This window comes from Artemia franciscana, chromosome 9 (assembly GCF_032884065.1).
Source record: "Artemia franciscana chromosome 9, ASM3288406v1, whole genome shotgun sequence".
In the NCBI taxonomy this organism is placed as follows: Eukaryota; Metazoa; Arthropoda; class Branchiopoda; order Anostraca; family Artemiidae; genus Artemia; species Artemia franciscana.
Window position 1 is genome coordinate 11,679,689 of NC_088871.1, and position 26,051 is coordinate 11,705,739.

The 26,051-nt window shown below is 33.8% G+C and overlaps 1 protein-coding gene across 3 annotated transcripts in view; it reads right to left on the reverse strand.

The window, feature by feature from the left end:
* Positions 1-1,691: 1,691 nt before the first annotated feature.
* LOC136031001 (U3 small nucleolar ribonucleoprotein protein MPP10-like) overlaps positions 1,692-26,051 on the reverse strand; it is a 60,356-nt gene continuing 35,996 nt past the window's right edge. For all 3 annotated transcript variants that reach the window (XM_065710163.1, XM_065710162.1, XM_065710164.1), the window contains exons 8-11: positions 16,991-17,152; positions 9,378-9,486; positions 4,551-4,750; positions 1,692-1,895 (exon numbers count right to left, since the gene is read on the reverse strand). In XM_065710163.1, the coding sequence (XP_065566235.1) occupies positions 1,728-1,895; positions 4,551-4,750; positions 9,378-9,486; positions 16,991-17,152 (639 nt within the window). In that variant the 3' untranslated portion in view covers positions 1,692-1,727. The remainder of the gene's footprint in view (positions 1,896-4,550; positions 4,751-9,377; positions 9,487-16,990; positions 17,153-26,051) is intronic.

Sequence of the window (26,051 nt, forward strand, 5' to 3'; positions counted from 1 at the left end):
ATTGTTACACCTAGTACTTTTATAATTAACAAAATAAAATATTAAAAATAATTTTTGACTATGTCATTCAGGGACGACATGTATTTGTCTGGCCTCACATAGATGGCTAAAAGACTCAATCTTTGACAATCCTTCATCCGTAAAATGTGGCCTAGCCATCTTAACCTATCTTTCATTATGGCCCTTTAAAGTGGGCTCGAGTTTCATTTTTGCACACTTTATTGTTTAATACAAGTTCAGTCAAACTATACAAATATGAGAAGTTAATGAGGAATTTCCTGAAGACAGTGATTGTACTGTAACGTACACGAGTATTTCGGCTATATGGCTAATAGCCCTCTTCAGCGAAAAATAATGTGTTTAACATTAAAGAATTAACAATAACACTCTAGTTCAATCAAAATTTTTTCAACAGAATAAATATAAAGTAAAAAGATTTACATCTTCAGTGAATTCACAATCTTTACATTAATTTTAACGATAAAACTTGTTTAATGAAGTTTCATTCAGTTTTAACTTATAAAGAAAATTTTAGCGCTTTTCATACTTTTATAACGTATTAAATAATATTTGTGTTTTAACTACCCCTCCCTTCCCGCACGTGTTCGGAATGAATATTCGGCTTGTCTCAGTTTTTCATCAAAGTCGAAACACTTGTTTCAGCAAAACTTGGTATAAAGTATATTTAAATTTCCTGTCTATAGACTGGTAAACATTCACTTTTTTCAAGCGTAACTAAATACCTACAGCAAGAGAGTCCGATGCTGTTTGAAACAACCACTCTAGGCACTGGTGGGGGTTATCCTGGGGAGGAGGGATATCTATTGTCTTCTTTCAGAACTCCGAGTTTCACTCGATTAATAGAGGACTTTTCTAGGGATGAGAATACCAAATCAAGGGGGAAGCACTACCCATCATAGGCTCTCTAAACACAACAATGCTGACCACTGATGTTATTATTGTTAACGATATATTTTAAAAGATTCATTTTTGCTAAGAAACCATAGAGTAATATTTGAGGACAATTTTCGTATTCTAACGAACTTTACTGATTTTTTCGTAAATAACGAATTTTTCCGTAAATAGCGAATTTTAACAAATTTTATATTCTAACGCGTGAAATCGTGGAATATTAATTGGACAATAATTCACTTCCCAACTGTTTTGCCAGACAGTTTGTCATTATTGCTGTTAATGAACATGTAATTGTCTTTCTATTTCATTTTAGTTTGCACATTAATTAGCTCCAAGTAATCCTGAACTTTGACGGTTTTAGCCTTTTTGGGCATTTTAATATTGGCTTTTTCAGGACATCCAAATTACTTGACAAATTTCTAAAAGCTTGGAAATTTCTTATAAAAAGTATATCTTAACGCTGTTACTTGGGAAAAAAGAAATGAATTTTATTGAAGAACAAAAAAACAAACGCTCAAACTGAAAAATTTGTTGTTTCGGGTTTGACTAAAAACCCCACACGGCTTAACCCGCCTTAGCCCTTAAAGTACCAGGGCGTTAAACCTTATATCCTCCAGGAACTTTACATCTCTTTGCCTGATGGATGGGGGGTCATCATCCTCAAAAACATAATTACCGGACCATTCAACTACGCTGAACAAATGGATATCTCAAAATTTTGAGATAGCCATTGAGGTACTTTAAGGGCTGGTACTTTCTATAACTTGGTAAATAAATAAGTCAGAAGAATTTTTAATATAGAATATTTTTATTTAAGAGGTTCTCAATTTTTTTGCTGAAACACCTTTCTTTGTTTTCACCTTTCTCTTCTTTCCCTTCTCTTTCTCTTTGGTCATATTTGCTGTCACCTCATCCTGAAGTTTGGCAAAGAAAGCGCGCGACGATTTCAATGAATTTTCAATCTTGTCAATCTCTTTCAACTAAAATAAAATTCGGTATATTAAAATAATTATAAATAAAAATAACAAGCCAATTTTTTGAATCAGTAACTCCAAAGTAAAAACTGAAAAAAAGCAAAAAGCACAAAATTGACACCGAACTATGGCAAACTTGCAAAAATCATGAGAAACTACTTCAACCCCCCCTCATATATCTATAAAATTGACATAAGCCCATTAACTGAAATTTACAAACTATGTTTACATTATTATTTGCAAAATTATTATTTATTTTTACATATTTACAAAATAACTCAAAAGCAAAAACTTGAAGAAAAGCGAATAGTGGGAAACTGTCATGGAACTATGGCTCGAAAAGCATGAGAAACTATTTCAAAGACCCCCCACCCCCTCACACATCAATAAAATTAACATAAAACATAATAATTAAAATGTACGAATTATCCAAGGATATTTTAGATTTGGGATATTTGGAACATTATACCTTAGTACACGGTTATCTTATAATGTGTAAACTGGCAAAGATGGAACTTCGCTATCGTTCTTTGTATTTTTAGATTCCATACATAAAGTCGGCTAGGAAATGCTGTCTTGTATTGAAGAAAAATGGTAATTTATATTTTACGTCTTCATCAGAGTACTTTTACAAATACTGACATTTGACAGCACATATTGGCAAAAGGCCAAAGTGAGCTACAAATTTTTCGTTGTGCATAGTACTCTTCCCAATATCTTATGAATAAAGGCAAACATAATTTTCTACCCCTGTCTCACAAAAACTTTCAGGCCAATTCTTTATTAATTTAAATCTGAGTTTTCTTACTCTACACGGGAAAAGATATGAGAAAAATGAACATTTTGGATTCAATTTGCTTATGCTTACTGTCAACTGACTATACCCAAAATGATTGTAAAAATTAAATTATTTATTTGAAATTTTGCACCCCCAAAATTTCTGCACCCAGCGGAAGCGCCCACTCTGTCCCTCCTCCCTAAACCGCCTCTGTTGCTATGTAACATGATATGAAGACAAGGTTCTTCTTTGGGGAATTTAGAGCATGAGCCAATGATTTGGGAGCAAAAACGAGTATTTCTGTTCATTTTTTTTTCAAATTTAATGCCAGAGAAAAAAGTTGCGCGACAAATAGTCAAAAATCCATTAATTGTAGGTAACGACTTGACAACCTTCCTTTCCATCATAATCTTGCTAATCGGCTAAAACGTAATAAATCAGACAACCAGTTCAATACAGTTTGGTTGTAGCTTAAAACCAGTAATAAAAGAATATTTTCAAAATAGTATAAAACAGATACAACTGCGCAAAGCTTAACGGAATTCCCTCCCCAACCAAAAAATTAGTTGCACTTGACCTTCACCTCCCCCACACCCAGACAATGCTCCTTGACTCGTGCTTGATCATTTAGACAGTTCCTACATGTTTTATCGCTATGTTTTACCGTCAGCTCGATACAGTTTTGTTTGTAAATTTTGTTCTTTGTATTTAATACAAAAAAAACTTCTAGATTAAACTAGTGAAGAAGATACTCTAATAAAAGGTAATAGAAGTACATATTTCAAATACTAAACAGTAGTAGAAATAGGCTTAACTCTACAAAACCAAGCTGAAGTCCCCCCCCCCCCCAGATGAGAAAATGCGTTGATCCTGACCCCCGCCCCCACAACTCAACTGGATTACTGGGTTTCGTCCCTCATGATTTTGACAGTTTGTTGCGCTTTTTTTGCCTCTTCAAAAAACAACATCCTTCTAGACTAAAATAGCTAGTTAAAGTAGACACTTGAAAAATAAAAAACAGATGATTGAAGAAATAAAAGTAGAGGCTGAAAGTAACGGAAGAAGATTTTAATAGCAAGTTAAAGTAGACACTTGAAAAATAAAAAGCAGATGATTGAAGAAATAAAAGAAGAGGCTGAAAGTAACGAAAGAAGATTTTAATAGCAAGTTAGAGTAGACACTTAAAAAATAAAAAAGCAGATGCTTGAAGAAATAAAAGTACAGGCTGAAAGTAAAGAAAGTATGTTTTAATAGCAAGTTAAAGTAGACACTTAAAAAAAATAAAAAAGCAGATGCTTGAAGAAATAAAAGTAGAGGCTGAAAGTAACGAAAGTAGATTTTTTTTTTTCTTTTCATCTTTTCAAAAAAATCTATATTAAAGTAGCATATTAAGGTAGACACTTAAGATATTTAAAGAAATAAAAATACAAACTTCAGTAACAAAAATATATACCACTCAATGACGTATCCAGGGTTCTTACTCAGGTGGAGGGAGGGGGGTGCAAGAAAACTTTACAGACCGCATCAAAATTTGTTTGTGTACATTTTTGCTACTTTTTACAAGCCGGATTTTTTTTTTCGGACCCCAAAACTCCCACCCCCTGGATACAGCCTTGATACAACTACACAGAACTAAGTGGAAGCCCCCCTCTCGAGATGGGGGTGGGTGTTACCTTCCAACCCCTACCAACCCCCAAAGGCTTCCTAGGCAAGTCCCTAATCATGTTTTTCTTTTTCTTTTTTTTTACTCTCTAAAATAAATAAGTTCTAAGATAGACCGAAAAACAAAAATTAAAATAAACAAAGAAGTATAAAAGTCGAATAAAGAATAATAAATATAAGAATAAAGAAGAGAGAAGAATAAGTAGTAACTATTTACTTACCGTAGATATTTTGCCTTCTTTATGAGATTTGACGAGCTTTTCGAGTGCTGCAGTTTTATTATTGCTATCTTTGTTCTCCCTTTCCCTGTCTTCTTTTCTAAGTCTTTTATCATGCTGCAAAGACTTTTTCATTCGCCTTTCTCGCTTTTTATCTGTAATCGTCCGTTCTGTCTGTCCTTTCACTTCCCCTCTTGGTTTTTCTGTAATAATTGTTTCAATTAGTAATTGCTGAATTTCAACTAATATAATCAAGTAATCAATACAGCGGTCAAAGTTTGTCAATAAAATGATTTTATTCTTAGTTTATTCCCCTACTTAATATATAATACGACCCTTTGGTGACGTCACAAAACCACAGATCTATTCAAACACAAACAGATTTGAATTCATTTTTGGGCTTCTTAGAAGTTGTAAGGGTTGAAGAAGGACATCTTTTCGGGTAGCTTCGAAGACAAAATGGTAGATACTGGATTAAGTGCTAATTTTGGGGGGTTTGGGAGAGTTAATAGGTTTCAGCATGGAATATAGACACAACTCATGCGCTTGTCAGCCCATTGGAGTGCATTATATTTGGATTAACTAAGGCTCATTGTGGCTAGGACTATTTGAGGAAGTTGAAGTGGTATAGTAATGCTTAACTTACTTGCGCGGGAATCAGGCGTTCCCACCAGGCCCGGCATCGATGTTATTAAATACCTCCTTGGAGCATATTGAGCAATCTCCTGTCAGCAGTCTGCTAGTGGAGAGTCACAGAGTTGACCATCTACTATCGAGCTTTCTGAACCCTTCGATAGGTTCAAGATCTGACTTAGCCAGATTCCGCCAATTCTTCCTCTGTCCTCCTTGGTGTCTCCTGCAGGAATTAACAGGCTCGAAGTAATACACGGCCCAACCATTTGAAGTGGTGTTCCTTAATAGTGAGCACGACACCCCCCTGTTTGTTGCACATTCGGCACAAATTCGCGTTGGAGATACAGTAACGTTGTTATATTCTTATAATTCTTTGCATACAGGTATGCTCAAACACCTTCAGTGTGTTTGGATACCGCACCTTTACCAAAAAAGGTTCGCATCCATGAACGAGAACGGTGCAGGCTAGTTCCATGTAAATTCGAACTTTCGTTCGGACACTGACTTCGTGGCGATTTCTTAGGGGTTTCCAAAGGAGGTCAAAACTGTCTGCACTTTCTGTATTCTATATTGGACATCAGCGTCGAAAGATCCGTCACCAGAAAGTTGACTACTGGCAACGAATTTTGCCGATGAGATCTGCCCAAGCCATCATGTCATTACGAATGTTTTTGGCTCCTTCGGGGTCTGAGAGGAAGTAAACATCATCTGCATAATCGACCTAAGTCAGTGAGAGATTCTGGCCTATCTGAACTCTTGGATAAGAATGTACTGCGTTTTTAAGCACCTAATTGACAGGGTAATTGAACGAAGTAGGGGAGAGGAGACACCCTTGATTTTCTCCGAGCTCAACTAGGAACTCGCCAGTTTCTTTGCCACTTGACTGGAACTAGACTCACTGACTCGACATTGCATGCCTTCAACAGTTCAGTAGACTTCAGCGGCATTTCGTCATTCTCTAGGGCTTTCCAAAGTTTCTGGCGAGTGACAGAGCCGAAGGCGGCAATGAAGTCTAGGAAAATCAAAGTCAGAAGGGGGGGGTGGTACCTTTCAAACTGCTGGATATTGAGGCGAAGAGCAAAGATATTATCGTTACAGCCACTACCTTACCAAAAGCCGACTTGATTTACTCGAGCCCCCCCCCCCAAATTAATAAATCCAAATTGATTTTTTAAGCAAGACGGTTACAGAAATTTCTCTGGGGGTGACAACCTTCTCATAGTGCCCGTGAGGGTAGTATGCATAATTGAGACCTGTAACTGCTAATTTCAGTCACCATCCAGCCACTGGGCGTCCTTTCCGGTGTCTGACCATGAGGCACGGTATTTTATGGATTATCCTGCCAATATTGGATGGACTGAAGTCACTGAAGGCTGCTAAAACCATGCCCTGGGGGTAAGAGGATTGCTCCTAGACATATGAAGAACCCACCTTTGTGCAAGAAAAGATCAGGAGCAACCCTTTATTTTGCATTGGATTATTTTTGCATTAGCTGCGACTCCTCAATCCTTAGGGCATAAATTAAGTGGAAATTAGATTAAGTGGAAATTAGAGTGACAACGGACCATTTAAGCAAGACGTTACAGAAACTACTCCGTTTTCTATTTCAGATTTTTCTAATGAGTTGAGAGCAAATTAGAGAGGATGTTTTTCTGGGATGGTTGGAAGAAAGAAATTATTCCTCCAGGGCCAAATCTCGGAAACGTGGGAGGGGAGGCAATACTTTTTTTCTATTTTTCTTTTTGTAAATGGATACAAGCGACTTTTTTCCGAAAAGCAGGGTGAGGAGGCACTAAAAAAATGAAAATACAAAAGGGATATTTAAGAGAAAAAGGGGGGCATTTAAACTTTTCAGCTTTTATCCGAAAAAAACCGAGGCAAACTCAGGCTGGGTGAAAATCAGCTCGAGTCAGGAGTCATTCAGCAATGTAAGCGATGGTCGGTTGATGCTTTTCAATACATTTTCCTACCCCCAAACCCAATAGTAAAGGCAGTCAGTAAGAGAAAACGTAAGGATGTTAATTCAGGCGTTAATACGAAGCTTATACACAGAAAGCTTTCATATATTTTAAACATAATAATATGTTTAAAATACCCGAGAATTATTCATACTCATAAAGGTTTTTTTCTTATCATGTAATGTGAAATCTGGTTCCCGTTACGAAATATGACTTCTCTTAGAAAAGGGCATCAACCTTGATAGATACGGAAGGGGGTTCACTCTATTGTCTCCATAAACAGATCCAGTGGGCGGGGGGTCAACCACGTATGAAAAGGTTGAAAAGGTGGCAAAGGTATCAAAAAGTGACTAATTTTGCAACCAAGAAATTAAGACGTAAAGTACTTAAATACGGGGATACCGATTACTAATTTTGCGAGTAATGAAGATGGCAGGTTAATAGTTGAATGAACGGTTCAGGGGAAATTTGATTTCCCCTGAAAAGTGATGATTTAATCTCAGAAGCTGTAATGTGGTAACAATGCTTTTTTAACACAAATATAATATGCACGTCTAGATTGCTGCTACGTCAGACATCGTTGCTATGGCAACGGAAATGTTATTAAAAAAGCTATTAAAAAAAGTTATTAAAAATTTAGGGAAAATTTTATGTAAATAGATCTTCCTTTTTTCCTAATGCTATGGCTACATGTCCAAAGGCTGCATGTCCATGTGCATAGGGTACGGCATTGGGAACACCAATTATACATCTATTTGCACGCTAGATTATTCGAATCAAGAGAAAAAGAGTACCCAGCGTTCTGACTCCTCCTCCCCCAACGAGAAAATACTCACATAAACGTACTCTTGGGTGGTTTAAAGAAACACTCGAGTCCCTCTCATTCTCATCACAACACTTTAGTAGTAAAAACACTAGGTACATACCTGCTATATGAGACTAGTTAGAGTTTTAAGTCCTATTAGTTTAAGATAATGTATACTATCAGCGATAATTACGTGCTTTAATTATACACCTTTAATTTATAGTATACCTTTAATGTTTTTAATATACCTTTACTTAAATAATTTCTGAGACCTCACTGGCTAGGCATGATTGCGACAAAAATTGCAAAGAAGAAAAAACGAGGATAATAACAGCCAGTGAAATATAGATGAGAACTATGCAATTACTTAGATCGAGACCTCCACTTGAACCTCCTCAATGCAGAATAATGTTTTAAGATTCGGTTTTTACATTGTCCTTAGAATTTTTGTCTTTTTTATTTTATTCTGCACTGAGGAGGGTCGAGCGGAGATCTTTTTTATCTTTTTTTGTTTATTTCTATCTTTTTTATTTTATTCTCTACTGAGGAGGGTCGAGCGGAGGTCTTTATCTTTTTTTATTTATTTCTATGTTTTTTATTTTATTCTGCACTGAGGAGGGTCGAGCGGAGGTCTTTTTTATCATTTTTATCTGTTTTATTTTATTCCGCACTGAGGCGGGTCAAGCGGAAGTCTTTTTTTATCTTTTTTATATTTTTTTTCTTTTTATTTTATTCTGCACTGAGGAGTGTCGAGTGGAGGTCTTTTTGTCTTTTTTTTTATCATTTTCATCTTTTTCATTTGATTCTGTACTGAGGAGGGTCAGGCGGAGGTCTCGCCCGAATAAGTTCTCTTCAGTGATTGTTATTATCCTCTTTTTCTCTTCTTTGCAATTTTTTTCGTTTCATTGCATTGGAAAAGAGGGTTGTGAAATGGTCAGCTGCACTTTACTTAAAACGATTAATATTTCAGCTTATATGTATTTTATTTGTAATAACATCAACACCAGCACAGTAAACAAAGAATATCCCAAGGTTAATACAAGTTTACGAATAAAAGTAGGAGGGATACCCCCTCCTACTCTAAAAATCTCCAAATGGTTTAGGTGTCATTTGCGCTGCACTGAAGACCCAACGTATTTTATATATTTTGTTATGTATAAGGTATGTAGATTAGGAAAAAGTTATATAAAGTAATATACCTTTAATTTCTTCTGGCGCTAAAGTGAATAGTAAACCAAGAAAAACTTTACAATATTGGAAATAGCAAACGCGAATTGAAGAAAAATCGCAAATTTTCAAATTTCGTAAAAAAAGGGCGGGACAGGAAACATGGGTTTAAGTGTCATTTGTGCTTTACTGAAAACCCAACGTATTTTATACATTTTTTTACGTATAAGTATGTAGATTATGAACAAGATATGGAAAGTAATATACCTTTAATTTCTTCTGGCGCTAAAAGAGCTTGATCACTCACAGAAATAGGCACAACCTCGTCGACAGCTAGGGCAGGCGTAGTCGTCAGTATTTTAACCTTGGGGGTGGGCTAGAAAAAAAAAATGCTTTTTAAAAAGAGCCATTTTGCATTTGTTTATCTTACTAAAATAATGGCAGATAAATGCTTAAAAAAATGGATAGTGCGAGCTCATCAGCAATGCTCCACTGAGAAGTCATTAGGCAAAATGGAATATAAAAAATATGAAACAAAAAATCAGACATAAAATTAGCCACATCCAAAAAGTCACCCAAAATGACTAAAAAGGAACACATATTTCAGCAACATAAAAAGCTTAACAAAAATACACATAAAAGTATAAAAAATAGACTAATAATTAGGAGATTAATGCACTGTTAGTTTACTTGATAAATTTAGAAGATACTTTTGTGAATTGATATAAAAAGCCAGTAATTAGTTGGCTAATTCTATACATTTTGTAAAAACTGTGCAATTTAAAACGGAAAAGTAAATATCAAGGCAATGAGACACATCGAATTTACGAAGCTCAATTCTACGAGCCAGTAATTAGTTGGCTAATAAGCCAGTAATCAGTTGGCTAATTCTATATATTTTGTAAAAACTGTGCATTTTAAAACGGAAAAGTAAATATCAAGGCAATGAGACACACCGAATTTACGAAGCTCAATTCTACGAGCCAGTAACCAGTTGGCTAATAAGCCAGTAATCAGTTGGCTAATTCTATATATTTTGTAAAAACTGTACATTTAAAACGGAAAAGCAAATATCAAGGCAATGAGACACACCGAATTTACGAAGCTCAATTCTACGAGCCAGTAATTAGTTGGCTAATAAGCCAGTAATCAGTTGGCTAATTCTATATATTTTGTAAAAACTGTGCATTTTAAAACGGAAAAGTAAATATCAAGGCAATGAGACACACCGAATTTACGAAGCTCAATTCTACGAGCCAGTAACCAGTTGGCTAATAAGCCAGTAATCAGTTGGCTAATTCTATATATTTTGTAAAAACTGTACATTTAAAACGGAAAAGCAAATATCAAGGCAATGAGACACACCGAATTTACGAAGCTCAATTCTACGAGCCAGTAATTAGTTGGCTAATAAGCCAGTAATCAGTTGGCTAATTCTGTATATTTTGTAAAAACTGTTCATTTTAAAACGGAAAAGTAAATATCAAGGCAATGAGACGCACCGGATTTACGAAGCTTACTTCTACGAGCCAGTAATTAGTTGGCTAATAAGCCAGTAATCAGTTGGCTAATTCTATATATTTTGTAAAAACTGTACATTTTAAAACGGAAAAGTAAATATCAAGGCAATGAGACACATCGAATTTACGAAGCTCAATTCTACGAGCCAGTAATTAGTTGGCTAATAAGCCAGTAATCAGTTGGCTAATTCTATATATTTTGTAAAAACTGTGCATTTTAAAACGGAAAAGTAAATATCAAGGCAATGAGACGCACCGGATTTACGAAGCTCAATTCTACGAGCCAGTAATTAGTTGGCTAATAAGCCAGTAATTAGTTGGCTAATTCTATACATTTTGTAAAAACTGTGCAATTTAAAACGGAAAAGTAAATATCAAGGCAATGAGACACATCGAATTTACGAAGCTCAATTCTACGAGCCAGTAATTAGTTGGCTAATAAGCCAGTAATCAGTTGGCTAATTCTATATATTTTGTAAAAACTGTGCATTTTAAAACGGAAAAGTAAATATCAAGGCAATGAGACACACCAAATTTACGAAGCTCAATTCTACGAGCCAGTAACCAGTTGGCTAATAAGCCAGTAATCAGTTGGCTAATTCTATATATTTTGTAAAAACTGTACATTTAAAACGGAAAAGCAAATATCAAGGCAATGAGACACACCGAATTTACGAAGCTCAATTCTACGAGCCAGTAATTAGTTGGCTAATAAGCCAGTAATCAGTTGGCTAATTCTATATATTTTGTAAAAACTGTGCATTTTAAAACGGAAAAGTAAATATCAAGGCAAAACGGAAAAATAAATATCAAGGCAATGAGACACACCGAATTGACGAAGCTCAATTCTGCGAGCCAGCAATTAGTTGGCTAATAAGCCAGTAATCAGTTGGCTAATTCTACGAGCCAGTAATTAGTTGGCTAATAAGCCAGTAATCAGTTGGCTAATTCTATATATTTTGTAAAAACTTTACATTTAAAACGGAAAAGTAAATATCAAGGCAATGAGACACACCAAATTTACGAAGCTTAATTCTACGAGCCAGTAATTAGTTGGCTAATAAGCCAGTAATCAGTTGGCTAATTCCATACATTTTGTAGAAACTGTGCATTTTAAAACGGAAAAGTAAATATCAAGGCAATGAGACACACCGAATTTACGAAGCACAATTCTACGAGCCAGTAACCAGTTGGCTAATAAGCCAGTAATCAGTTGGCTAATTCTATATATTTTGTAAAAACTTTACATTTAAAACGGAAAAGTAAATATCAAGGCAATGAGACACATCAAATTTACGAAGCTTAATTCTACGAGCCAGTAATTAGTTGGCTAATAAGCCAGTAATCAGTTGGCTAATTCCATATATTTTGTAGAAACTGTGCATTTTAAAACGGAAAAGTAAATATCAAGGCAATGAGACACACCGAATTTACGAAGCTCAATTCTACGAGCCAGTAACCAGTTGGCTAATAAGCCAGTAATCAGTTGGCTAATTCTATATATTTTGTAAAAACTGTGCATTTTAAAACGGAAAAGTAAATATCAAGGCAATGAGACACACCGAATTTACGAAGCTCAATTCTGCGAGCCAGCAATTAGTTGGCTAATAAGCCAGTAATCAGTTGGCTAATTCTATATATTTTGTAAAAACTGTACATTTAAAACGGGAAAGCAAATATCAAGGCAATGAGACACACCGAATTTACGAAGCTCAATTCTACGAGCCAATAATTAGTTGGCTAATAAGCCAGTAATCAGTTGGCTAATTCTATATATTTTGTAAAAACTGTACATTTAAAACGGGAAAGCAAATATCAAGGCAATGAGACACACCGAATTTACGAAGCTCAATTCTACGAGCCAGTAATTAGTTGGCTAATAAGCCAGTAATCAGTTGGCTAGTTCTATATTTTTTGTAAAAACTGTGCATTTTAAAACGGAAAAGTACATATCAAGGTAATGAGACACACCGAATTTACGAAGCTCAATTCTACGAAGGTCAAATTACAAATTAAAGTTTCTTTTAGCCGATTTTTCTTGCTACTATTTTTCCTGTGACTGGATATGTGAGAACTGTATTCAAAAAATAACACACCAATAATTAGAAATATTCTAATTATTACGATGCACATTCTAGATAAAAATGCACATATTCATAAATATTCTAATGCACATTCTTCTAAGCTCGGTAAAAGGTTTTTATTCTTTCTGAACTTCAACAAAAAGTATTTTCAATTAATCCCTAATGGCTTGGCACATACTGCCTTTCTGTAACACAAATAACAGAAGGTAAAACAACGAGGAAATATTTTAAGACAGTAAAAAATTAGTAAACAAATAAGGTGAATAAAGCCATGCGGGGAATTTCTTTTTATTCCAATGTCTATAATTTCATTCCATTTCTTTTGTCTCCCTTTTTGTCATTAAATCCCGCTATGTACTTGCTTCTTAGGTGAAAAGGTGGTTTGCTTAATTTTCGGCTTGTATTTCTTGAGTTCTTTAGTTTAGATTTAATAATAAAAAAAAATTAAGCGCTAAAAGAAAAGAATGAACTGCAAAATTCATATTTATCACGCCAAATCAATAGTATTACTATTTATTAATAAATATGATACTTTTCATGATCAATATAATAGAAAGTGAGTAAGTGATAAATAAAGTTAGAAAAGAAAGTGATAAAGTGATAAATAAAGTGATACATAAGTTACAAAAAAGTGATAAATAAAATTAGAAAAGAAAGTGAAGAAAAAACTCAGCACAGTAGAAGACATCGCTAATAAAACTATTTTTGATGTTAATCTACGCAACTAGACAATGGTGAGCAGATATATTTTGAACTAAAGACCTTGCGATAACAAGCCCGTATTCAGGGGAGGGTTTAGGGGTTTTGACCCCCCCCCTGAAATATTTGTCCAACTTTGTTCTACTTGGTTTTATTGATGGCTTTTCTTTTGTTTATTTTTTAGTCCCATCCCCTCTCGAAAAAATAAGACCCCCCCCAAGCACGAAATTCTAGATACGGCCCAGTGCGACAAAAAAAGAAGCTTGTAGTTAATGCTCGTTATTTTCTTCTTTTTTTTAATCAAAACTTCGTTATAAAACGCTGAATAAAATGCTTTTCTTTAATTAACAAAACGTAAATATTTCTGTTTTTGGATAACAAAATTTAATAAGAAAACGTTATCTAATACCAAAACGTAAATGTTATAAAAGTTAAACGGTAACTAAAACATTTTCTTTAATAATTGAAATATACCCACATACGAGTTAACCTCACTGTCAGCCATTAATTGGACAGTTCTGTGAAATTTTTTTTTTTATTGATTATTAAAGAACTTTAACGCAAAACCAATTAATTTTTTTTATAATTTCATTAATGTAATAGTTCAACGTATATCAATCAATGCAGTAGGTTAATGGAATCAAGATTCAGCCTCCATTTCGAGGTTTCATGTACATCGAAAAAAAACCTAGACTGTCTATACCTTGGACTTTCTTGGGGACAGCGAGTTCATTATATTCCTTTTTTGTAACCTTTTGAAGGAGACTCAAACAGAGCAGAAGAAATACTGAATCAAACAAACAAACAAAAACAAGCCAGAATAAATTAAAATAAATGAGAATAAATTGTTTGTTTCAGATTTTCTTCTTCTTTCTTTTTTTAGCACTAAAGACGCCTTGGCAAAGGTCCTTGCCGAAATTTCTTCTTTTGTCCTTTACGCTTCTTTTCTGTCCACTAACTGATATTTCCCTCGTTTGTTCGGCTATAAGTTTTGTAGCTACTTGTTTCTGTTTGTTATCCCCATTAATACATAATATATGCATTGCTTCCATTAAACTTGCAATAAAAATTTATGAGAATATTACCCCTAAAAATGTCATTTTTCACTTCTAAATTGAAGCTCCACTTCTGTTGCTAGTAGATCCTTCTCAAGTACGAGTAAGAAAAAAAAAACACAACTGTATCAAATATAAACTGTATCAAATAAACTAAAAATAAGTATGGATAAACTTTAAAACATAAAAACAAATATACAGTTTTGCGAGAACGTCAAATTAAAAACTGATCTCTCCCAGTCGATTTTACATAACAGCTGTTTTTATCAAATCCACTTTCGACGTCTTAAGAAACGTTACTTAATTTTTCTTATTTTTTAATTAGTATAGCTAATTAAAGAATAAATAATTCTTTTATTAATTTAGTCTTATTTTTTTACTCTTTAATTATTCTTTAATTTTTCTTATCTGACATTTTGTTCTTTAATTAGAAACGAAGGATGAAGAAGAAGAAGAAAGACAGAAAGACATAAAGCGGAAATTTTGTCATCAGTAAAGAGTGATCTTACCATTAATAAAAAGTATAAATAAATAAAATATAAATAGTGCTTAGTATATTTTTACGGTTACGATATTATCTACAATTGCGCCTCTATGTTGCTGTAGTAAGAGCTATATCAAAGATTATGGCTAACTTATAAGAGTGGAAAGTGGCGCTAGTGTCGGCAAAAAACCATCAATGTCATCTCGCGTTTGGCGACAACTGGCATTTTTTAAGTTTTGTAGTCATTTTTCTATCACGAACTGAGATCAGACCCATATTACTACACTAATTTTAATACTATACAAATTTAATCATTTATATTTATTATTACACTGAAAAAATGCCAAAGGTCACAAAATGCTAGATGGGGTTGAGGTTTTTTTTTGTCGACACTAGTGCCAGTTCTCACTCTTATAAGTTACACACTCTTTGAGCTATATCTTGAGCGTCAGGTTATTTTTTAGCATCCAACTCCCGAAATCGAGCAAAGTCGCTCCTTACTTCCAGGAGAAGAACTCCTTTTTTTCTACAATAAATCTCAAGTTCAAATATAGAGACCTAAAAACAATTTCGTTTAAAATTAAATAAAAACAAGAAAAATGTTCAGCCTGCAACCCTGCTTCTCAAGTTCAAATTAAATTATGAAATAATAAATTATGCTAGCTTTTGTGCAAATATTTCCCAAAGCGTCAAATTTCTTGAACTTTGGTAAGAAACCAAAATTTTAAAGTTAAAAAAAAAATCGGGGGGGGGGGGGTAGAAAACTTTAAAAAACGCATTAGAAACTTGTTTATATTCATTTTAGTATTATATTTTTGTATTATGTATTATATTTTGTATTATGTATTTTGTATTATATTCATTATATTCATATTCATTTTAAAAGTTTTTTGGTAAATTTTCAAAAGTTTTTTTTGAACTTTTGGTAAGAACTTTGGTAAGAAACCAAAATTTTAAAAAGTTTGAAAAAAAAATTCGGGGGGGGGGGGGGGGTAGAAAACTTTAAAAAAACGCATTAGAAACTTGTTTATATTTTTGTATTATGTATTATATTTTTGTATTATATTTTGTATTATGTATTTTGTATTATATTCAAAAAAGTTTTTTTTTGAACTTTTGGTAAGAAACCGAAATTTTAAAAAGTTTTAAAAAAAAATTTTCGGGGGGGGGGGGTAGAAAACTTTAAAAAACGCATTAGAAACTTGTTTATAATCATTTTTGTATTATATTTTTGTATTATGTATTATATTTTGTATTATGTACTTTGTATTATATTCATTATATTCATATTCATTTTAAAAGTTTTTTGGTAAATTTTCAAAAGTTTTTTTGAACTTTTGTTAAGAACTTTGGTAAGAAACCAAAATTTTAAAAAGTTTTAAAAAAAAATTTTCGGGGGGGGGGTAGAAAACTTTAAAAAACGCATTAGAAACTTGTTTATATTCATTTTTGTATTATATTTGTATTATGTATTATATTTTTGTATTACATTTGTATTATGTATTATATTTTTGTATTATATTTTGTATTATGTATTTCTTATTATATTCATTACATTCATATTCATTTTAAAAGTTTTTTGGTAAATTTTCAAAAGTTTTTTTTGAACTTTTGGTAAGAACTTTGGTAAGTAATCGTTCAATGAGAAAAACTAAAAATTAAACAGTCACTCTTTAATTCAATTAAAAAGATTTTTTTTAAATTAATTAATAACTAAGTCTCCAGTTCAAATTTACAGACAAAACTTTGAAAATTCACCTAAAAATTAAACAAAAACAACAGAAATAGTGTTCAGCCTGTGACACTGCTCCTAATAAAAACAAAGAGTTCAAATGAAAACAATAAACAATAAAATGACAATAAAACTAACACTAAAAATAAAAAAACAATAGAAAAAGACATTAAACAAATAAAGAAAAAGACAGTAAAATAAAAGGCAATAGAAAATAAAGAAAAAGACAATAAAAAAAATAAAATGACAATAAAAAAGCAATAAAACAATAAAATAAAAATAAAATAGTTAAACAATAAAATTTACCAGCTTTGGCGTATAATGATAATTTCCTAAGGCGTCTAATTTCATGAAAAGGCTTTCCATAGCCGATTTAATTTTTTCATGTGCTTCGTTGACATCAACCTCAAGTGGATCCAAAAGTCGAGGATTCTTTTCCTCTGTTTTCTCTTGAGCTTTTAAATATTCCTGAAAAAAAAAATCAAATCTCATTAATGTCTTTTTTTTATATCAGTCGAAGATAGAGATTATGTGGAGTCGAATATGGGGTCAGTAAACTGAAAATGTCCGGAATCGGAGTTCGAGTCGGTTATAATTGATAAAACCCAGCAAAACGAAGCTTTAAAACAGGGCTGTGGAGTCGCAGTCGTGGAGTTTTAATAAATTTTTGCTGCATGGAATCGGGGTGAGGAGGATTTTGCACGGGGAGTATTTTCCGAGGAGAGGGAAGTGTCTAGAGGGTAAACTTTTCAGGGAAATTTTACACTGAGTGAATTTTCAAGAATCCCACTACGAAATTTCTTTCTATGTCTTGTTTTCTCTTTACCGGTTTAATATTATGCGTGGAGATGTTAAAGGTAATTGTCCGGCGTAAGTTTTCATCAGGATTGAATTGATCAGAGGATATTTCTGTGAGGAGGAGGATTTTCATGGAGGTGGAGCCTGATATCCTGTTATTATTTAAAAAAAAGATCAAAAATTAAACAAAAAAAAACTTTTTTTTAACTGATAAACGAACAAAATTTTTTACATATACGTGGAGGGGCCTCTTCCTCAACACCTCGCTCTTTACACTAAAGTTTAAATTTTTCCCAATTCTTAAAAAACAACTCCTAAAACACAAGGGTCGTTTAATTAGAACAATAAGTAACAAACAAATACAAAGTAGAAACAATAGGGAAAATGTAGAAACAATAGGGAAAAAGACAGTGGAAATCAGTTCTGTGAATATTTCGGCCCTATGTCCAAGGGCCGTCTTCAGCACAATACGAGAACAAGAAAGAAAATATGTATACATAAATAAACTTACATTAAATTGTGAGAAATAAAACTAAATAATGCTATTTAAAAACTTTTTTAAAAAACAGCCCTAGCATCCTTACTTCAACGAAGTTCAACTAGGACTGACAAAAAGAATGAAGTGAGAATATAAACTCATTCAAACTATAGAGAACAAAGTGATTGAATGCAATTCCTCAGAGCCAACCTTGCTTTTTTAGCAGCCTGTCTCAAAGGCCTTTTTGTAGCTGGTTCAGTACTATTATAAATCGATTTAGTAAAATATTTGTTAGATCGTTTTTAATTAAATTTGAGCATAAAGAATTTAGTGAGTATTCCCCCAAGTCCCTGTTCAAAGAAATATTATTATTTATTTTGAGATTAATTTCGATTGATTCTCGAACCACCTGTTTTATCCCCAAATCGTTACTGATGAGTGAAGATTTTTCAAAAAGTATCGTGTGGGACGGATTATTAAATATATGCCAACCTAAAGCAGAATCAAAGGAGTTGTTGGAACTATTTGAAATTAATGCCTTGTCTATGTCTTTTTTATGCTGTTGTAACCGTTTTTCTAGATTCTGATGGGTCCTGCCGACATAGTAATTTCCACAATCACAGGGTATTTGATAGACCCTTCTTTCAGAGAGGTCAATCTACAATGGAGAGACAAACATAGCTAAGAAGAGATTCTTTAGCGAAACTAACAAAGCCCAGAAGAACTATTCATTAGCCAAGACCTAGTACAGTAAATGAGCGAACGATTTTGTTCAGTGACAAAACCCATAGAGTATTCCACTATCTAATCTACAATATAGAGCAAATGCACGAGCTCCTCCGTCAATCCGATCTATACAAAATATTCACTTTATTTTCTTTTTATTAAATCTCACCTCCTCACCTCTAGGTGACATAATATTCTTTTTAACTTAAAATCTCAACCATTAATGGCACCAATACTAATTTAAAAACTTCTTTTATTTTTTTTTCAATTAGTTCTTATTTTGGATAGCCAAAGATAATTGACGAAAACAAACTATAAATTACCGAACCACAAAATTACCATTTTCTGTTTTGCAGGGTGCCATTCCACCATAGGGCATCCCTTTCACCTTGTAAATATATCAATAATACATACACGAATAATTTTCTTAACTATACAACATCCTCCAAATATTCACTCTTCACCTTTTCCCATGAAGTTTCAAATTTATTTAAAGTAGCTCGAAATGACATCATCCAATCCCATTCGAGGACGAATGTGGGTGAATCTGGCTCTGGATTTAACATTGGATCTGGCTTTTCCCATAGATCCATTTGATACTACACCTTGAAACTTCATTACACAATAATTAGAACAGTTTTCCTTTCGATTTTAGGAAATATGAAGGAATACGAAGTACATTTCTGTTCTTTTTTTCTTTCGTGAAAACCAACGTCAAACGTACGGTAAAGAGATAAAGTCAACGCAACAATATAATTAGGAGTTATTACAATTTGAAAGAAGATGAGAATACTACTATCACTAATAACTCACTGCAGCACCAAGCCGCTCGAGGCCAACATGGCTACGCACGCTCCTCCTCCAACCTAATCTATTCAAGGCCTCCCTCTTCACACCCCCCCAGGAAGTTCCAATTTTCTTTAAATCTTTATTTATGACATCGTCCCAACCCAGACGAGGACGACCTGCTTTCCGTGTAGCCCCAGACGGTTGGCCAAAAAAGACAATTTTCGGCAATCTGTCATCTTTCATCCGCAGAACATGGCCTAGACATCTCAACATTTCTTTCATTAAAGCCCTTAAAAGTGGGATTGAACCACTTTTCTCGTACGACCTACTGTTTGAAATACAGTCAGTCAGCCGGCTACCCAAAACAATCCGTAGGCAATTTCTCTGGAAAACATCTAGTAAATTTTCGTCCGCTTTTCGGAGCACCCATGCTTCAGAGCCATATTTATCCACTGTCATCACTGTAGCTTCCAATATTCTAATCTTGGTTTGCAGACTTATCTTCCTATTCTTCCAAACTTTTTTTAACTGTGAAAAAACACCCTAAGCCTTACCTATTCTACTTTTAACATCTTCACTGCTCCCACCGTCTTTACTAATAATACTAACAAGATAAGTGAAGCTGCCCACCTGATCAATCTTTTCGTTACCCTACGTCACCTTTTCATCTTCACTTATTTCTAGCCTTAGTGACTTAAGTCTCCTTAAAATTAATTTTCAAACCTATTCTAGCACCCTGAACTCGCAAACCTCTAAAATTTCATTCATTTTGCTCACACTTTCATCTAAAATGTTTAAATCATCAGCATAATCTAAGTCCAGGAGCGTTCTTCCTCCCCATTTGATTCTGTGGTCTCCAATTGCCTTTCCTATGCTCCTTAAGACGACGTCCATCAAAATGATATATATAAAGGGGGATAGAACACAACCCTGCTTAACTTCTTATTTAATACAAAACCAGTTGCTAGCCTCATTTCCTACCTTAACCGCAGCAGTATTATTCTCGCACAAATCACTTTAATGTATTTGTCTGGTATACCATATAAGGATAAGACCTTTGCTAACGCTCTTGTAGCAACAGAATCAAAAGCTTGCTCATAATCGATAAAACTGAGGACCAAAGGTGTTTGACAACAAAGGGACTTCTCAATTATTAACCTAAGAGTAAAAACTTGTCGACACATCCTCTACCTTTTCTAAAACCGCGCTGTTCTTCCCTTAAAACTTTGTCTACAGCATGTCTCAGTCTAAAAAGTATCATATTACTCAGTAATTTGCTACCTACAGAGACCAGACTAATGCCTCGATAATTACGACACTCACTTTTGTCACCTGTCTTATATAGTGGTTTAATTAAGGTTTTCCTAAAAATCATTAGGTACTTTAGCTTTTTCAAAAACCATATTCATAATCTTCAGTAGCTTATTTCTAACCTCAGAACAACTCATTTATCACACTATCAGCACCTGGAGCCTTATTATTTTTTAATCAAATCTTCCTTCACATCCAAGGTATCACAAACTTTTTCTTTTCATCAGTATCTTTAGATGAGAAGACGAGAATAATCATTAACAAATTGAAGGGTCAAGGTCTTAGCAACTTATGAGAGTAGCCCATACCACTTCATCCACAGGTTTCTGAGTGCTGTGTCGTTTACAATGCATTAGCTTGGTCGAGGGGCACCCACTTCTCAAGGTCACCCTTGTATTCCATTTGAAATCAGAGTTCTGGGTAGGAAAACTCGTCAAAGGTCCAATCCAGTGCCACTATGAGTCCACGGTGGCAGGATTTCCTTTCCAGGGTAGAGGAAAAAACTTAGGACATAATGGAAACCCAAGCTTCTCACAGTCCCGGGAGAGCTCCAATCTCTTGTAAGCAGCCTGTCCTTGTCGGGGCATTTGCTTGTCAGGTGCAGCAATATGTGGAAGAGGACATACGCAGCGGTGTTGCCCTCAGAAGGCTTGGTCCTGTGGCGATTTGTTAGTAGTAGTCTTAATATTACAAGGCCTTTGTCAGGAGCAAACTAATTGAGCAGAAAACGACAAAGGAAACTCATCTGCTTCTGTAAAAAAGCAATGCGGAAAAATGTTGCCTAAAAACTACGAAATGATGCTATTAAGCTATGACTATGACGTCATGCTATTAGACGGGCAGTAAGCGACTAAACAAATTGAGACAGAGGTGACGGAACAATTCAGCTGTTCTTCATGCCCCCAAAACTATAAGTTACAAAATTATAAAATAGGGGTTTTGTTGAGCCAGGGCAAGGGCGGGGAGGTCCTAGGGAGGAAAATTGACCAGGGAAACGTGAATTCGTGTTTTAAATAACAAGGTAATATGCGTTGAATGTTATACAAAGTTTTGGTATGCTCACAAAGTCATAATAATGAAAAAAATAAAGACGATGCAAAATACCTTTTTCACTATATTTTTTTATATCATAAAGAACATTCCCATCTTTCATTTCTATTACATACTTTGTTTTTTCTTCCTTTCTTCTCCAATAACGACAATTGATAGTTAATTAATCGTACCTTCTATGAATTCTTATTCTCCATTATATATTCACTTTTTTTCTTGTTCCATTTCTAGTTGGACTACAACACTTACTATTCAGTTGATCACTAACTTTTATCTATCGTTCTTTGTTGAAGGAATATACAGGGTCGATATCTCAAACTTTAACAGATTCTAAAAATGTCAAGGGTATGGGGTGCATTGTTAAAGTAACAACCATTAAAATTGTACCTTATTGTTTTGTTTCACCATTTAATTGTACCATTATAATTGATTGTACTATTGTACCATTTTAATTGTGCCAATTTAATTGTACCATTTGTTTTACCGTACTCTTTAGGTTTTTCGGTTTTTAGCTTACTTTTTTTTAATTTTTCATCCTTTTTTAATACTTTTACCATACTTTTTAGGGTTTTCAGGGGACTTCTTTCTTCCTTTTCACCCTTCTTTTTCATTTGGCATACGCTGCTACCAAAAACTGCATAAAAGCACACAAAGGCCCTTTTCGCTAAAAATTGCTTTTACCGTGCTTTTTAGGTTTTTCGGTTTTTGGCTTACTTTTTTTATTTTTCGTCCTTTTTTAATAATGTTACCATACTTTTTAAGGTTTTCAGGGGATTTTTTTTTTTACTTTTCACCCTTCTTTTTCATTTGGCATACGCTGCTACCCAAAACTGCATAACTGCACGCAAAGACCCTTTTCGCTAAAAATTACTTTTACCGTACTTTTTCGGTTTTTTTGTTTTGGCTTACTTTTTTTTATTTTTCATCCTTTTTTAATACTTTTACCACACTTTTTAGAGTTTTCAGGCGATTTTTTTTTTACTTTTCACCCTTCTTTTTCATTTGGCATACGCTGCTACCAAAAACTGCATAACTGCACACAAAGGCCCTTTTCGCTAAAAATTGCTTTTACCGAACTTTTCTGGTTTTTCAGTTTTTGGCTTACTTTTTCTTTCTTCATCCTTTTTTAATACTGTTACCATACTTTTTAGGGTTTTCAGGGGATTTTTTTTTTTTTACTTTTCACCCTTCTTTTTCACTTGGCATAAGCTGCTACCAAAAACTGCAAAACTGCATACAAAGGCCCTTTTCGCTAAAAATTGCTTTAACCGAACTTTTTAGGTTTTTCAGTTTTTGGCTTACTTTTTTTTTATTTTTCATCCTTTTTTAATACTGTTACCATACTTTTTAGGGTTTTCAGGGGATTTTTTTTTTACTTTTCACCCTTCTATTTCACTTGGCATATGCTGCTACCAAAAACCGCACGCAAAGGCCCTTTCCTCTAAAAATTGCTTTTACTGTACTTTAGGTTTTACGGTTTTTGGCTTACTTTTTTTATTTTTCATCCTTTTTCAATACTGTTACCACACTTTTTAGGGTTTTCAGGGGATTTTTTTTTACTTTTCACCCTTCTTTTTCATTTGGCATACGCTGCTACCAAAAACTGCATAACTGCATACAAAGGCCCTTTTCGCTAAAAATTGCTTTAACCGAACTTTTTAGGTTTTTCAGTTTTTGGCTTACTTTTTTTTTATTTTTCATCCTTTTTTAACACTGTTACCATACTTTTTAGGGTTTTCAGGGGATTTTTTTTTTTACTTTTCACCCTTTTTTTTCATTTGGCATACGCTGCTACCAAAAACTGCATAACTGCACACAAAGGCCCTTTTCGCTAAAAATTGCTTTTACCGAACTTTTTAGGTTTTTCAGTTTTTGGCTTACTTTTTTTTTATTTTTCATCCTTTTTTAATACTGTTACCATACTTTTTAGGGTTTTCAGGGGATTTTTTTTTTTACTTTTCACCCTTCTATTTCACTTGGCATATGCTGCTACCAAAAACCGCACGCAAAGGCCCTTTCCTCTAAAAATTGCTTTTACTGTACTTTAGGTTTTACGGTTTTTGGCTTACTTTTTTTATTTTTCATCCTTTTTCAATACTGTTACCACACTTTTTAGGGTTTTCAGGGGATTTTTTTTTACTTTTCACCCTTTTTTTTCATTTGGCATACGCTGCTACCAAAAACTGCATAACTGCACACAAAGGCCCTTTTCGCTAAAAATTGCTTTTACCGAACTTTTTAGGTTTTTCAGTTTTTGGCTTACTTTTTTTATTTTTCATCCTTTTTTTTCATTTGGCATGCGCTGCTACCAAAAACTGCATAACTGCACGCAAAGGCCCTTTTCGCTAAAAATTGCTTTTACCGTACTTTTTAGGTTTTACGGTTTTTGACTTACTTTTTTTTTCTTCATCCTTTTTTAATACTGTTACCATAGATAGATAAGTGTATTTCAAAAGCCTAAGGGCCATATACACACAACAATATAAATAAATAACACACAAGCAAGAACATTAAACAACAGTACAAATTACAAGCACGCACAGAAACAGAATACAGCGCGAAAATATCTAAACTAACGACAAAATAAGTTAATCATAAAAACGTTTCTTCTTACTAAGGATTAACGGACTTTTCCCCTTTATTAATAGTATTTTCACTCTTAACAACCTATTCTAAAAATATTGCCAAGGACCCCCACGCTTAATTGGTCGTCCCATAAATCTTCCGCTTTCCCGATTGAAAGAGAGAGAAAAAAAGAAGAGAAAAAGAAATTCTTGTGTTTTATATCATATAACGGGAAAGAGAGAACACTTCCAATCTTGATGGGAAAAAATTGACTCTCAACTAGGATTCAACGGAGGAAATTTAGTGCAATTCTATTCCGGGAACGTGGAGAGAAGAAAGGATTTGCTTAGGAAATTCTCCAGATCTAGGCCTCAAATTATTAAGACTCGCTGTCTTTGTGACTTATAATAATAATTCATATTGTGTCTTATAATAATAATTAATAATAAATTATTCCAGAAAAAAAAAGCCCGTGGGCCATAGGAAAATTACATAATACACAAACAACAAATTCACTACATTAAATTAAAACTATTCAAAGAAAACGCTCCCGATGCACCGCTGCAATCCTGACAAACCTTGCTATCCTTTTGATACTCAGGAAATTTGTATCATTCATTCTATCTACCATCCATATCTCATTCAATTTTTCTTTTCCATACATCTCACGCCTCCAATCATTCAATTCGACACATTCACACACAAAATGTATTAAACTTTCATCCTGAGATCCGCACATAGGACAAGCAATAGATACTACCTTCTCCCCTTTTCTCCCTTGATACTTTCTTTTCTCCCCAATCAAAAATCCATTTCCCCTCCAATCCAAATACGCCTTCAAATCCTCTTTTAAGGGTTTTCAGGGGATTTTTTTTTTACTTTTCACCCTTCTTTTTCATTTGGCATACGGTGCTACCAAAAACTGCATAACTGCACACAAAGGCCCTTTTCGCTAAAAATTGCTTTTACCGTACTTTTTCGGTTTTTAGCTTACTTTTCTATTTTTCATCCTTTTTCAATACTTTTACCATATTTTTTAGGATTTTCAAGGGATTTTTTTACTTTTCACCGTTCTTTTTCATTTGACATACGCTGCTACCAAAAACTGCATAACTGCACACAAAGCCCCTCTTCGCTAAAAATTATTTTTACCGTATGTTTAAGGTTTTTAGCTTTTTTTCATTATTTTTCAATTTGGCACACACTAATGCCAAAAACTATATAACTGCATACGAAGGCCCTTTTTCACAAAAAATTGCATTCCTGACTCATAAAATTTTTAAAACTATATATGGTTATATTGTTTCCGGTAAACTTAATTCGACAATCGGATTATACTTTCACCGTCCTTGGTACTTTAAAACCCGTAAATGAGTAACCCAAAAATAGTGAGGGAAGTAATTTCAGTGGCGGTCTACTCTTGCGCCTAGGACAAAATATTAATTAGCGACCCCCCCCCACTCTCTTCCAAAAATTTTTAGACCAAATTAAAACAAAATTTTCATTACTGACAAAATTATTAATTTATTTAACCCTGACTTTTGTTGTTTTTATATCGGAAAAGATATGGAAAAATGAAAATTTCACATTCACTTTGCTTATACTTACCGCCAACTGCGCCGTCTACTTTGTTTTAATAAAGTAAAATTT